We start from the raw sequence: 14,152 nt of genomic DNA, 5'->3' as shown, positions 1-14,152 counted from the left end.
CACTAGAAAAATTTGAAAAATAAATGCTTTTAAATAAAAATCTTTAAATTAACCCAACTCTTCATAATTAGCCAAAAATGAAAAAAAATCTTCTTAAAGGGCTACTGTTTGCAAAAAAAAGTACTATTATTAAAATGGCCGGACAATCAAAAAAACTACTCATAACTGAAAATTTACTAAAACTTATCTAAAAAACTAAGAAGATTCAGAAAAAAAACCCTGTTTTAATAATTGTTTTCCAAATATTAGCACTAGGTTATGGTCCAAATGTTGATCATGTTGATTGTGTTTTTGCTTTTATTTACAAAAATATTAAAAAAAAATGTATTTCCCTTGACTCTGGCTGAAGTTCAAGGAGGGAGGATAAAAAAAGTGTCAAGCCTGATTTTCAAAAATTCCAGAAGAAATTTTTCCCAAATCATTACAGTTATGATACTATCAAAAATATGCGAAATATCAATGAATTTATGAAATCTTTTTTCTAAAACTTTTTTGTGGTCCTAAATTTTAAGTTTGTAAACATATATTTTTTATCAAAAATATATTCAATTTATTCTGAATAATTCACAATCGATGTAACAAGTTTTTTAGATAAAAATGTAATTTTAAGCTTATTTTTGCTCCCTGATTATTCAGGGAAATTTCAAAGGGGCGGGAGTGAAACGGCGAACTTTAAATAAAATTTGCAATGGCTTAAACCGGTACAGTTGCTTTGCATTCCTTAGTTTCCAAAATTTCGACGAACATTTTTTTTTTTGCCTTGAAATATTTCAGTACTGTACATCAGAATGTGACTGAAATTTGAAATATTTATAAACAACTAAAACATGCTCAAAATTATTTTCAACGTTAGAAAATGTTAACTAAGATTTGAATTGCCATTAAAGTTTTGCAGTTTTTTTAATGGAATAATGTTTCCGCAAAAAATATTATTTGATTTTATCATTTTGGCTTGATTTATAATATCTTGGGACATTCAACAAAAAAAAAAAAAAAAGAATAAATCTTTTTGGATTCATGTAAGAAAAATTTGTCGAATTTTAAATTCCAGAGTTGTTTCTGGTTATTCCTGGTGGAATCAATCTCCATTTTTTCCGTTTTTTTTCTTGCCAACCTTTGGTAGAATGCCATTTTTCAATTTTGTAATATTGTAATAATGCTTTAATTTATAAAAGTATTTGGATATTCCAGATCATGCCTCCTTAAACAGTCACAGTCTCCGAATTGATTGCAGCAAGATTTATCCGCTCAATTTTCCACCCCACTGCACTCGATCTAAATAATCAGCCAGAAAAAAACCACACTCAGCTCGAAATCACTGATTTTCCCAGACTCCACACTGTGCGCGTTCGTTACAAGCTCAGCATCCTCGCCCAGCTCCCGGACTAACGAAGATTTTCCTTTTCTATCGCTGTCACCACCACAACCATCACAACAGAGAGAGAAAAAAAATACGGGATCCAAAAGGAGAAAAACTCCCAAGAAAACGGGATAATTGGCCAACAACCCGCACTGAATAAAAAGAAGAAGAAGAAGAAAAGAAATCAAACCTTGGTCGGAGTAGACGTCGTCGTCGTCGTTGACGTCGCAGGGCGCTTTCCCTCGACGGTCGGATCCACGCCGTAATCCTCGGGGGCACCGGCAAGCTCATTATCGGCAATTTCTCCGGTGGCCTCGGCCCGCTTCCTGCCGAACAGGATCTTCAACCGCTGGGTCTTGGTAATTGGCTGCTTCAGGTCGGCGCTTTCCGTGTCACTCCTGGATGGTGGATGGATTCGAATCAAGATGCAAGATGGGAAGAATTGGGAAAAGTGAATAAGATTAGAGGGGGAGTTGTGAAAATGTCTTGGAGGAATATTTCTGAGAATTTTTAAAAATAAATCCGATACGCCCTCCTGAAATGTTACTCCAGAATCACTCAAAGATAAGAAACGAAAGCTCTTCTTCAACCTAAGAAAGAAAGGAAAAAAAAGCTCAATGTTTTGCGGTACACAGATGATAGACTTTGTACACACAAGGATCAACCACCAGCGTCATTATCGTCATCGTCGTGTGTCGTTCTGCCCAAATCACTCTGAGCTGTTGCTGTTGTTTTAGTATAAATGTGAGTTAGATTAAGGAGGAGGGCCACCACCACCACCATTTTACTTGCTAGGAGGCAATTTTCCCGACACGTCCATGTTTGTGTCCCATCATCGTCGTCATCGTCGTCGTTAGGCTTTGATTGACTCGCACGGTGAGGATAATCTTTCACCAATTGAAATGTGATTGGAACCAATTAGGGCGGGCAATTGGCCCGCGGGCTGAAGGAAAAAAAACGTTTTTGTCATGCAGGTATACCTTGTGAAGGGGAACCAATTTAGAGATTGAGAGAAAGCTTTTGAAGACGATTAGATGGATCTTATTTCAGATTGATTGGTTGATTTATTTTAGGATTTTCCTTTTAATCTATTCCTTATGCGCTTGCAATTTTTTTGTCTTTTCAAAGTAAAGCAGTTCTCTCAGATTTCGGTCATTTTTGATGCCCAAAGAAGGAATTTTGCATCATTAGTTTTTCCATGTAATTTTCCATACAAATTTGGCAGCTGTCCATACAAAAACGATGTATGAAAATTCAAAAATCTGTATCTATTGAAGGAATTGTTTGATCGATTTGGTGTCTTCGGCAAAGTTGTAGGTATGGATACGGACTACACTGAAAAAAAAAAATGATACGTGGTAAACAATTGTTTAATGATTTTTTAATTAACTTTTTGTCACTTAAACTTGATTTGCAATAAAACACTATTTTTTTTGTTTTTAATTTTTTGATATGTTTTAGAGGACATCCAATGCAAACTTTTAAGAAGAAGGTTGTCAAAAAATCCAAGTTATGAATTTTTCAATCCATACTGAACTTTTAAAAAAAATGAAATATTGGTGTTAATATTTTTAAATTTTTTAAACCAAGACTGATATTTTACTTTTTCTTTTTCTTGTCTATTCCATAGTTATAAGTAATAATTTTTCGATTGAATTACGATGTAAAACACAGCTGAAAGGAACACCAAAACTCTGTTAAAAACCTAAATGTACTCATTGTAACTTGGATTATTCACAAATAAAAACGAATTGAAAAGAGCGTAATATCTAATATTGGCCCGTTTGAAATATTAGTCTTGATTATTTTTTTTTTGAAAATATTGTTTTCGAAAAGATCGGAAAATTTCACGAATGTTTCATAGTTCCTCAGATATCGACGTTAGAAAATGTTAGAAATCTCAGCAACTAAGGGTCGTATCAACAAAGTTCAAAAAAGCTATAGAGAATATATAATTATAGAGAATTTTCTCAGCCATTCAAAAAAAAATTTTTTTTTTCAAAGGTGGACAATCATCGGCATTAATTAAAAAAATGAAAAATCGCGACTATTTTCAAAAAAGGCACCTAAAAATGGCTTTAACTTGAAAACGGTGCCTCTTATCAAAATTTCACTGAAGTACTTTTTGATTGCAAATTTGATTTTACTTCGAAAAATGAAGTTGAAAAATTTTTGCGACGAATATTTCGATTTTTTTTTAAAATCAGTATGGATTAAAAAAATCATGACTCGGTCAAAGATTTTTTTTGCACAACCTGGAAATTTCTGAAAAGTTGGCATTTAATCCTCTAAAACACATAAAAAATAGTGTTTTTTTGCAAATCAAGTTTTAGTGAAAAAAAAGTTAAATAAAAAATAACCAAAAAATTTTTTAGTGTGTACAATTGTTTTCAGTGTAGTCCGTATCCATACCTACAACTTTGTCGAAGACACCAAATCGATCAAAAATTTCCTTCAAAAGATACAGATTTTTGAATTTTCATACATCATTTTTGTATGGACAGCTGCCAAATTTGTATGGAAGATTATATGGACAAACTAATGATGCAAAATGGCTTTTTAAGGCATACCCAAGGCACCAAAAAAGTTTCAGTCGGATTAAAGAAAACAAAAATTAAAATTCTTAAAAAAAGACCGATTTCGTAGAAATTACTACTTAGTCAGGAAATAAAGGTTGTATTCGATTTCCAAAAAGGACATTGTCAATATTTTCAGAAGATTTTTTTGTCTTTTAACCCTGATTATTATTGGAAGGAATACGACGAAATTTATACTTAACTTTAACATTTACCAATAATTTAAAAATTCATAGGCAAAAAGTTCCTTTGATTAATCATGCATTAAAACAGTAGTCTTGCAGCCAATATTTAAACAAAATTTAAGATTCTACGCCGGAAAAACAAAAAAACTCAATTTCAAATTAGAATACATTTTTTTGTTAACATAAATTGTTACAATCACGCTGCCGTATTTTTTTTTTCAAAATAATAATTCATAAAAAAAATCAACTTTTAATAAGTGTTGTGTAAATTTTTGATGTGTTTTTCAAAAATTTTAAATTTATAGAGGGCTAAAAAATGTTAAATTTGATTAAACACGCAAAAAAACGTTAGTCAATGTATCCTCAATAGTGTTTAAAACAGATTGGACATGTTTTGTCCGTATAAATTTATATTTTTGCATAAAATATTATTTTGCATTCTTGTATTTTTTAAGGAAACAAAACATAAAAATTTGAAACTTAAAAATATCAAGGACTATGTAAATTTTAAACAAGATCATTTATCGTCTCCATAGGCATATCAAAAATAATATAAAATGTATTGGAGGCAGGGATGGAATAATCGTAAAAAAATCATTTTCGCTTACGAACTTTCTTCACCCGCGAAAGAGAGAGGAGGCAAATCACGCAAAAGAAAATCGCTCCCGAACTTCTCCAAAAAATCAATCTGTGGATGATTTTTTTTGTGATTTTCCTTGTTAGCATCACTTAAAATTATTTATTTCGATGATGATTTTTTTAGATTCCTTTTACCGATATTTCGTGCGCGAGAGAGGAGAGCCATGCTCCTTTTGGATTTTTTCTCTTGATGAACGTCCAAAGATTTTCTTTTGATGATGATTATTCCATCGCTGATTGGAGGATTTCTTTTAAGATTTTTTTTTTTATGAAAACTGTGTTTTGGTGTCAAATTTCCATCAGAAAAATAAAATCTGTGACTGTCATTTGAGTGAAAGGGATAAGAGTGTATCCCTTTTACTCAAATGACAGTCACAGAAGTTATGTGTCCTTTTGAAATGTTAAGGTACATTTGACCGTCATGCATTTTGAAAAATTAAATGTGTTTTTTTATTTTTCTTGGAAGTACATCAATGTTTAAAAAATAACCTTGAGTTTAAAAAAAAATGTGTTAGATTTTGACTTAAAAAACGCTTCAATGGCAAAATTATATCATTGATGAAATTGAAACATTTTGCAAATTTAATTTTTACAACCGCATTCATAAAAAAAATTTCGACAAAATAAAAAAAATAAAGTTTAAAATGACGATCTTTTTAAACCTTATTTTTTAACATATTGACATAAATTCAACAGTCTTTATAATGTTTTGAAGTAAAATGAAAATAAAATTGAAAAATTCAAAATTGCATTTAGAAAAAAAATAAATATCAATTTTAATTTTAAATTTTGAAGGCTTTTTCGGGGCTGCTAAAATACATATTTTTTTAACCATACGAGATTCTTCATGCTTAAATATTTTAATAGTTTGAAATTTATTCTGTGCAATTTACAATTTTAATTTATTGAACATACATATTTCTAATGTTTTTTTTTTCTAAAATATCATACTTCTAAGGAATAGAAGAAACACATTTAAAATTAGATGTGTATAGAAGTCTATAATCAAGACCCAAATTTCAATAAAATCAACTAATGAAATGATTTCCATGACATCTGGAGCAACATTTGAAAGGGGCGGTACGACATTGCTCTTACGGCCTTTCATTACACGCGTTTAAATGGGACCAAAGGCCGTAAGAGCAATGTCGTACCGCCCCTTTCAAATGTTGCTCCAGACATCTTCAAGTCAATAATAAATGCATCAGAATTGTTTTAGCAAACATTAAAAAATAATCCTTCTAGTAATCCCTAATTATCGGATAATTCTCTTAAGAGTCAACTACATTCCATGCAATCAAATTTTGCAATAATTTCAGCGGAAAACAAGCTGCAAAACATCTCCACTATGAGCTGATGTTCCGCTTTACGAGCCCAACTGATATAGATTAAACTGCAGCCCTAACATCCTCCCAACATCCGTAAGTGGGTGTGTGACACTCACACGCTCCGAAAGCTTCTTCAAGTGTCATTCCAGGATGATCACTAGAAGAAGCTGAAGAAGCAGTAGCATTCACATTTAATGGAATCTTCGTTCATTAAATCCCTTTATTTCATCGTGTCGTTAAAACGGTCGTCGGTTGTCCCCGGGTCGTCCGGAGGGGGACGGCCATTCATCCTTCCTACCGGGTGAGTGAGTGCAATAACGAGTCTAGTTTCTTTGTTTATGACTCTTGGCCGGGCCGCACATGATTGCACAAATTAGCTCCGTGCTGTTGTTGCTTGCGAGAAACCGTGTTTTGTTGACCGTCGTCGTCGTCGTCGTCGTGTTTGACGTCGCGTGGTGTTTGCGAGAGGCAGATGAGACGGCGGACCTGGAGGATGACAACCAGTCCCGGGCGCCGTTCCGGTTGCCGGTTCAACCGGAAGGAAATTGGTTCTTTCGTGTGTTTGAGAAGGAAGAATTGCGGAGCTTTGGTTGGAGGAACCGTCAAATCAAGCTGCTTTGGTTGTTTGCAATGCTATATTGTTTTTTTTTTTTCTTTTTCTTTAGCTTATATTTTTAATATATCGATCAAAAAAAGTTATTTGATTCTTCAAAAATGCTCATTATTCAAATTCTCCCGAAAAGTTGACATCTGGTCTTCCGCGAAATAAACATTTTTCCGACAAACTTAATCGAAGTTAAAAAAAAGATTTATCAAATCAAATAAAAAATTACACAATCATCAATAGATTACTCCACATCTCTTCAAAAAAAAAAAAAAAAACATTCATTTTGGTTATTTATGTCAAGCCGAAAATTTTCGTGGTGAACTTACCACATTGACGCCTTTGAAGTTTGGTTCAAATAAGTGACAGATGTCAACTTGTCAAAAGGAGAGATTTTTTTAGTTTTAATGCGAAAATTGACAAATTGTAATTTAAAATATAAACAAAAAAACATTGCATGCGAGTAATTGCGTAGGTAGTTGCAAATCGACTTTTTTTCGTAATTTTGTTACGTCATGATTCGAAATTGGGACACTTAGTACAAATCATTTTTGTTATGTTTTGTTAAAACATGTAAGGGAAAGTTGGACAAGACGACCATATGGGGCAAGAGGAACAATCGCTCGTACGATCGTTACTCTTACAATTTCCAATATTTCTAATATGAAGTATTATTACTAGCAATGCAATTAGTTAATTCGAAATCACTACGAGACACAATATTGAATGGTATTTTTTTTCAAATCCTTTGTTTTCTTATAACATTTGGAAAGCCCAAAATAAGACTTAGATTTCTTTTTTAAGTTTATTTGATCAAAATGCATTTTTTTCTAGATCAGTAGAGTCCCACCAATGATTTGTACCTATTATAAAGTATGATTTATCATTTGGTTGAGTTTGTTGAGAGCTTTTAAAAAACTTGTTCAGGTGGGGCAAGAGTACCATATAGATTTCAAGTATGGAAAAAATACAAATTGCTGCAACAACATATTTTATTCGGTAATAAATACATAATAGTACTTAAAAAAGATTAAAAAAAATGTTAAAATAAATTATCCATACAAAATATAGTGATATTATGAAAATTTACTATACATCAACTAAGTAATTATTTTTCGTAAAAACGATCAAAATATTAGTAAAATATTATTATTTTATCTGAAAATGAAATTATTGCTTCATGAACATTCTAATCTAATATATTCAGGTGATAACAGTTTAATTGTTAGCAAATTAACATGTTGTTTAATGCATTGTTCCTCTTGCCCCAACGGGTTGTTCGTCTTGCGCCACTAATTGAGAAGAAAGTAGCAAAATCAATAATTTTAAAATCATTTTTTATCGTACAAAACAGGATTTTTAAGAAACTTGTACTAGCAAAGTCTTAGATAAGGAATATGATGATAATCAAAAAATCTGACTGATTTATTTAAGTTTTTAATGGGTTTTAATGAGCTTTTCCTTAGCTTGTTACACTTGCCCCACCTTCCCCTTAAAGTTGGAAATGTAAAAATATGTATTTTCACGCCATTTTTCATCAGAATTTCAAAATAAAATGACTTGTTGTGCTTCGAATCGCAGACACTGATAAAAGCTGATTTGAAATACGAACCCTTTTGATTTGAATTCCGGACACTCGATTTTGCTTATGAATAGCACAACTTTGAACTGAAATTCAAATGATTGGCATTCTTTAGGTCTCAAAGAAGCTGGTAATATCAAAACAATCGATATTTTGTTAAGAAAATTGCTAGAATATAAGAAATTCCGAACCATAAATATCTGCTTTACCTCCCCGGTGCTTCGAACGCCTATGAAATAATAAAGTTTATAAACATATGTTTTAATTTAATTTAATTGTTTTGGCATTGGCTACAGCGTCCAAACATATTTGAAATGAAAGTTGATGTAAGAATTCATCAAATAAAACAGTTATTACAATAATTTTGGAGCAACACGAGAAAAGGGCGGAAAAGCATTTTGACAGCTGGGACTATTTTGATTCCGAGACAACATGTAACTTGTTCACAAAACTCGTTTGCAAAACAATGGCGGGTTTTGTTAAATGATTGCCTGTTGTCTTGTAATTTGTAAAATAGTTTTAGCTGTCAAAATGTTTATGCGCCCTTTTCAAATGTTGATTCAGAATAATACGAACTTACATCAAAATAATTGATAAAACGAGATGAGGTTACCGGGTTTCAAAGCGTCCGGGAATTCGAATCATGACGCTATTTTAATAAAACTAATTCCATACAATCTCTTAGTCAAAAGAAGCCCGGAAATCATGGGACAAAACAATATTTTTTTCATAACAGTTCTAACTTTTAACGCAAGTTTTAGTGAAATCTATTTAAAATGCATACAAAACCAAATTAAGTTTCTTTTTTCAGAAAATTTTAGTTTTTCGTCAAAACATTTTTTTAAACAAATGATTGCATATTCCAATAGCAATAGTTTTTTTTTCATTGAAATGTTCAAATTAAGTTTATTACTTTTTTAATTTATTTTTCAACCATCAAGCTTGGCCAAAGTCGTGGGACAAAACCTTTCAAAAATATTTGCATTGAAATTAGGTCTTTTTACAGAAAGTCAAATGGAAAAAATCAATTAATTTTTTATTTTTATCACAAAAAAAACTACCTCCAAAGTATGTAATGTTATCAAAATTAAAATATTTTTTAATTGTTTCAAGGGATGAAATAAGCAATATTTGTCCTAGAGTTAGGGATGGTGCAAAATTAAGCATAATTTTCTATAGTGATTTTTGGATTTTTGTCAAACAATGTTTGAAAAATCCATTTTTAAATGCAATTTTTTTCTACCCTTGCATCGATTTCAATTTAAAACCCTTTACAGGTGATTTTTTTAAATGCTCAGTATTTCAAATTAAAAAAAAACTTGAATTTAAAGTTAAAATATAATGTAGAAAACATTTTCGAGAAACTGAGAAAATTTCCTAATTATTTATGACTTTGTTGACCAGACTTACGTCATGATTCGAAATCCGGGCACTTAGCAGCAGATTTTTAAAATAAAAATGTCTTGTGAATGGCAATCTTTAGGTCTCAAATAACTTGTTACCATCAAAACAATCGATATTTTATTTAAAAAAAAATGTTAGAATTTAGAAAATCAAAAAACCATACATTTCGGCATTGCCTTCCCGGTGCTTTAGATGCCTATAAAATATTTCAGTGAAATGTTTCACATTTTTGGTAAACTTATTATTTTAATTTATTGTTTTGGCATTAACTACAGTGTTCAAACAAACTTTAAATAAAAGTTGATGTTAGAATTCATCAAATAACACAGTTTTGACATTCATAATGCGAAGTTATATCCAAAAAAAATGATAAAACAAGAAGAGGTGTCCTGGTTTTGAAGTGTACTGGTATTCGAATCATGACGTTACTGATTGCTTATAAAAATTATTTTTTCTTAGTGGCATCTAATTAGTCCCAAAATTTCAATTCGCGATATCTTTGAAACTATTCATTAATTTTCAATATTAAAATGAAAATATTGAAAAAAAAACTCACTTTTTGCTATAAACAATATTTCAAAACTGCAATATTACCTATGATTTTTTTGTATAAAAATGCAGCAAACTTCGGAAAAAAACATTTCTCAACTTTAAAAATCAAAACAATAGTTTCCGAAACTGCCCGAATTGAAAAATAGGAGAAAAAAACGATGACACTGAATAATTTTTTTTTCTCAAAATATAAGAATTAGGAGATTGTATCTCAGCAACTAGTAGTCCGATCAACACAGTCAAAAAAGGAAGATTGCAGAACATTTTTACAGCTGTTCGAAAATATTTTTTCAAGGCGTGCCTTTTCTTCTTGAATTATTTTAAATTGCAAATACTGAACATTTCACGACAAATTCACTTGAAAACAATGTCATTTACAAAAAAACAAATAATAATAGGTTTTGATTACAAATATGATTTTACATTTAAAAATCATTTTTGAGTTGTTTTTTGGCAATGTTTTCGGTTTTTCACAAAAAAAAGTATTCCTAATTTTATACCTCCGGTACCATATTTTGCACTATCTCTAGCGCAAAAGATACCTTTTTTAGTCCCGTAAAACAAATAAAGAAATTCGAAAAATCGTTTTTTTTTGGGAATTCAACTTTAGAAATAAAAAAACTGGATTTTTTTTTCCAAAACACAAAATGAATCAGAAGATTTCTTCTCAAGACACAGACTTTCTAATAATCACAGGCCCATTTTGTATGGCCAGCCTGATAATGCATAGCAAAAATTCGCGTAATTCTAGATTATTACTCTCTACCTTAAATTAAAAAAATCTCAAATAAACACTCATTGACGGTTCTGTTTTTCCCGTCATGTCATCATTCTACACGGTGTACAAACATATGTGCCTGGTTATGTATCCCATTGATTCCACGTTTCCCACCGTGTTATTTATATAACTCACACTCTCAGTTTCACTTGCAAGACGAGACAGCAGACTCGGTAGGACTTTAATTAATTTAGTTTAGAATTTCCAGATAAATCCTCTCGTTAAACTCGATTTAATTACTGTTTGCCGTAGGTGGTGCGGAGTGTAATCAGCAGCAGCAGAGAGGGTATCACATTCACAATCCTTTAGGAAGCATCTCTTCCCCTGTGCCTTGTGTGAAAGTCGGCAAAACGGAAAGTGTTTCTCACCTTTTGAATGGGATGCACAAACAAAAGCGACACCAACAGACAGACAAACAAGACGAGATGAGGGATCATTAGTACAATTCATTGTTTAACAGGCGGGGCCGATCATATCGGAACGTCCTCGTTGGCTCTTCGGGCAGAACAAGTTCATGAGACTTGCTCCTTAAGAGCTTTTTGGTTGAGTAACTTTTGGAAAGAACCTTTTTTGTCGATATTTCTTTCTAAAAATGACAAATTTATACAGGAAAGGCACGTCCTGCCAGAAAACCCTCTCTCGAAGACGAAGAAAGCAACGAAATCCGCTTTTCGTAAATAAATAGACTTATGGAGCCACGGTGGCACGTGCTCAAACAGGCGAATGTGAGTGTATGGATTCCTGGGAAAGAAGGATTGAACCGTCGGAATGTCGTCGGAGTAATTCTTGGAAAGTGAAAGGGGCGCACCATTTGGCAAGATTAGGCTCCGTTGCCGCCAGGTGGTATTTTTCGCAAATGGAAATCATTCCGGCGGGGGGCGAGGGGAAAGAAGACTTTGGATTGAGTAAAAGTTCGGCAGAAAGCTGGTGACATGTGGGTGACATGTGTGATTGACAGGGCCTTTTGTTGAAGTTTGGGGGGATTATTTGAATTTTGTTCGATAAATTTGAGGTTAAGAAAAAAAATATCAATTTAATTCTAATTGAAAAACAGTATAGCAAAGCTCACGATTGTTTAAATGACATTGCACTAACTTTCAATTTATTGTCATTTTATCAACAAGTTTTTGATACACTTCGCTTTCAGTAAATGCTATTATAGAATGAGGAAGATTTGTGAGAGGTTTTAAATGGCGAAACCCAATCGGTTCCTTGGCGTCAATACAGTTTAAAAGTGTCAAGAAATCTCTGTTCTCTATTGCTTTCACTTGGTGACTTCGGCTGCGATTGCACTGGTAATCCTAACCTACAATAAATAAGGGTAAAACGCTACTCACTACAAAAGCATTAAATGCAACTGTTTCTAAAACTATGTGAAGTATACTTTTCAAATCCAAACTGTGATGAAATCTTTCCACAAAAAAAAACCTATTCTAATGCCTGATGAATTTACGTACAATTTCGGAAATGCTAAAATGCTACTCTTCCCCGTTAAAACCACCACTCAAAAAAGCCTTAAAATATCTCCGTTTCCCGTTTCCGCCGCACATTCGCTCCGGTCATCAACAGATTAGCCTGCTTCTCAAGCAACTCCCGCTGCTGCACCGGCATCCAGTGGTTCCGTTTGGCCGCCACCGGAGGCAACCCGACCTGGTTCGGATCTCCGTACAGCACGGAATCGCCCGAGTAAATGCTGCACGTGGTGATGCTGTCCCGTGGCCCATCAACCGCCACCTGCTGGAGCAGATCCGGATTGCGGAGGTTTCGTGGGCGCAAGATTGGAACCGTGGTCTCCTGGTACACCCGATCGACGGGAGTCCGTTCCGGGGACGAACCGGCCTCGGATAGGGTCGTTGCGCCGGTGGTCGCATTGTTGTTTGTTTGTAGTAATTGTTCCCCAGCACCACGATCGTCAACGGTATCGCTGGACGATTGGTTAGTAAAGTTGTGGAAGGATTGTTTTGTTTGTTTTGGTTTTTGGGATAATTTTGGATGATTTTGTACATGTGGGCCGGAACGTAATAAACGGAGGGGAGAAAAGAAGTGAAGAAAGAACTCAAATTATTACCAACCAAAATCATGTTGAACGTGCAGGCTAACGAAAACTAAGACGCAGGACAAGGGATCTTTTTAAGGACTACATCTACGACAATTTGTACAAATTTATATAATATCGAGTGAGTTCTATAACAAATACTAAGCGTTTATCCCTGGACCTTTCAAAGTTTGCTTGGGGTTATTTTTATTTAAAAAAAAGTAAAAAATACTCACGTTTCTCCTATTCTGGCATTGCTTGTCGACGTGGAAGTTGATTTGCCTGTATGAGAAAAACAAACAAAAAACATTTTTTGAGAACTCTTTTTCTGAAATAAATGAGCGATGTCTGTATCTGCTCTTAAAAGTTTGTGTCTTCCATCACTGGAAAACCGCTCGTAAAACCCACAATTTTCGAACGAAAAATTAAAGAATAGATCATATCATGTTCTGAAAAATTGAAGATTTTAGCACCAAAATTAGTGCTATTTTTTGTGTCGAGGCCATTTCATGAGAATGTATTTTTGAAACAGAATTGCAAAAAATATCATTAATCATCTATCATTTTTATCATTTGTACCGATCAACATTGAAAGTGTATCAAACATTCATTCTCAGGTATAAATATGGGTTTTCATAACTGACCCATTAAAAAAAGTCGAACTGTCGAACAAAACGTTTGAGGAAATATTTGAGATCAATTTCTGCCAAATTTTGATGGTTTGTCATAACTTTGAAACAATTTTGTCTAGGCTTCATTTCTTAAATTTTATTTTCCAGCACTCAGCTAGCTAAATCCTAACTTAAATATCTGTCCCCTCCCTGCAAAGGCATACGAATTGATCTTAGTTGTAAAGATCTCAAAATCTCCGAATTGCAAATGAGCAACTCTCTACGAAATCGGTCGATTTCGACCATTTTTATTTTTTGTATTTTTTTATTTTACTCAAACTTTGTGGGGGCCTTCCCTATGACCAAATAAGCTATTTTGCGTCATTGGTTCACCCATACAAGTCTCCATACAATTTTGGCTGTGGTCGTTTCGTTTCGTTTTCGTTTTACGGAGCAAGGTGGGGGACGCGGCCTCAAGTCAATCCAAGTCCGGTTTCT

The 14,152-nt window shown here is 33.1% G+C and overlaps 2 protein-coding genes across 3 annotated transcripts in view; one reads left to right on the top strand and one right to left on the bottom strand.

Moving 5' to 3' along the window:
• Positions 1–14,152, top strand: part of LOC6051685 — a 505,391-nt gene that overhangs the window by 147,958 nt on the left and 343,281 nt on the right. The gene's annotated exons all lie outside the window — the stretch shown is intronic.
• LOC6036699 (fasciclin-3) overlaps positions 1–14,152 on the bottom strand; it is a 164,883-nt gene that overhangs the window by 2,887 nt on the left and 147,844 nt on the right. Inside the window, exons 8-9 of one of the 2 annotated variants that reach the window (XM_038251267.1) lie at positions 13,280–13,325; positions 1,551–1,758 (exon numbers count right to left, since the gene is read on the bottom strand). In XM_038251267.1, coding sequence (XP_038107195.1) covers positions 1,551–1,758; positions 13,280–13,325 — 254 coding nt within the window. Of the gene's footprint in view, positions 1–1,550; positions 1,759–12,079; positions 12,933–13,279; positions 13,326–14,152 lie in introns of those variants that run through there. The other variant, XM_038251268.1, reaches the window with a different exon arrangement.

The sequence above is a fragment of the Culex quinquefasciatus genome, chromosome 2, assembly GCF_015732765.1.
Source record: "Culex quinquefasciatus strain JHB chromosome 2, VPISU_Cqui_1.0_pri_paternal, whole genome shotgun sequence".
Lineage (NCBI taxonomy): Eukaryota > Metazoa > Arthropoda > Insecta > Diptera > Culicidae > Culex > Culex quinquefasciatus.
The sequence above is the reverse complement of the archived record's forward strand: the minus strand, read 5'-3'. Positions and strand labels throughout refer to the sequence as shown.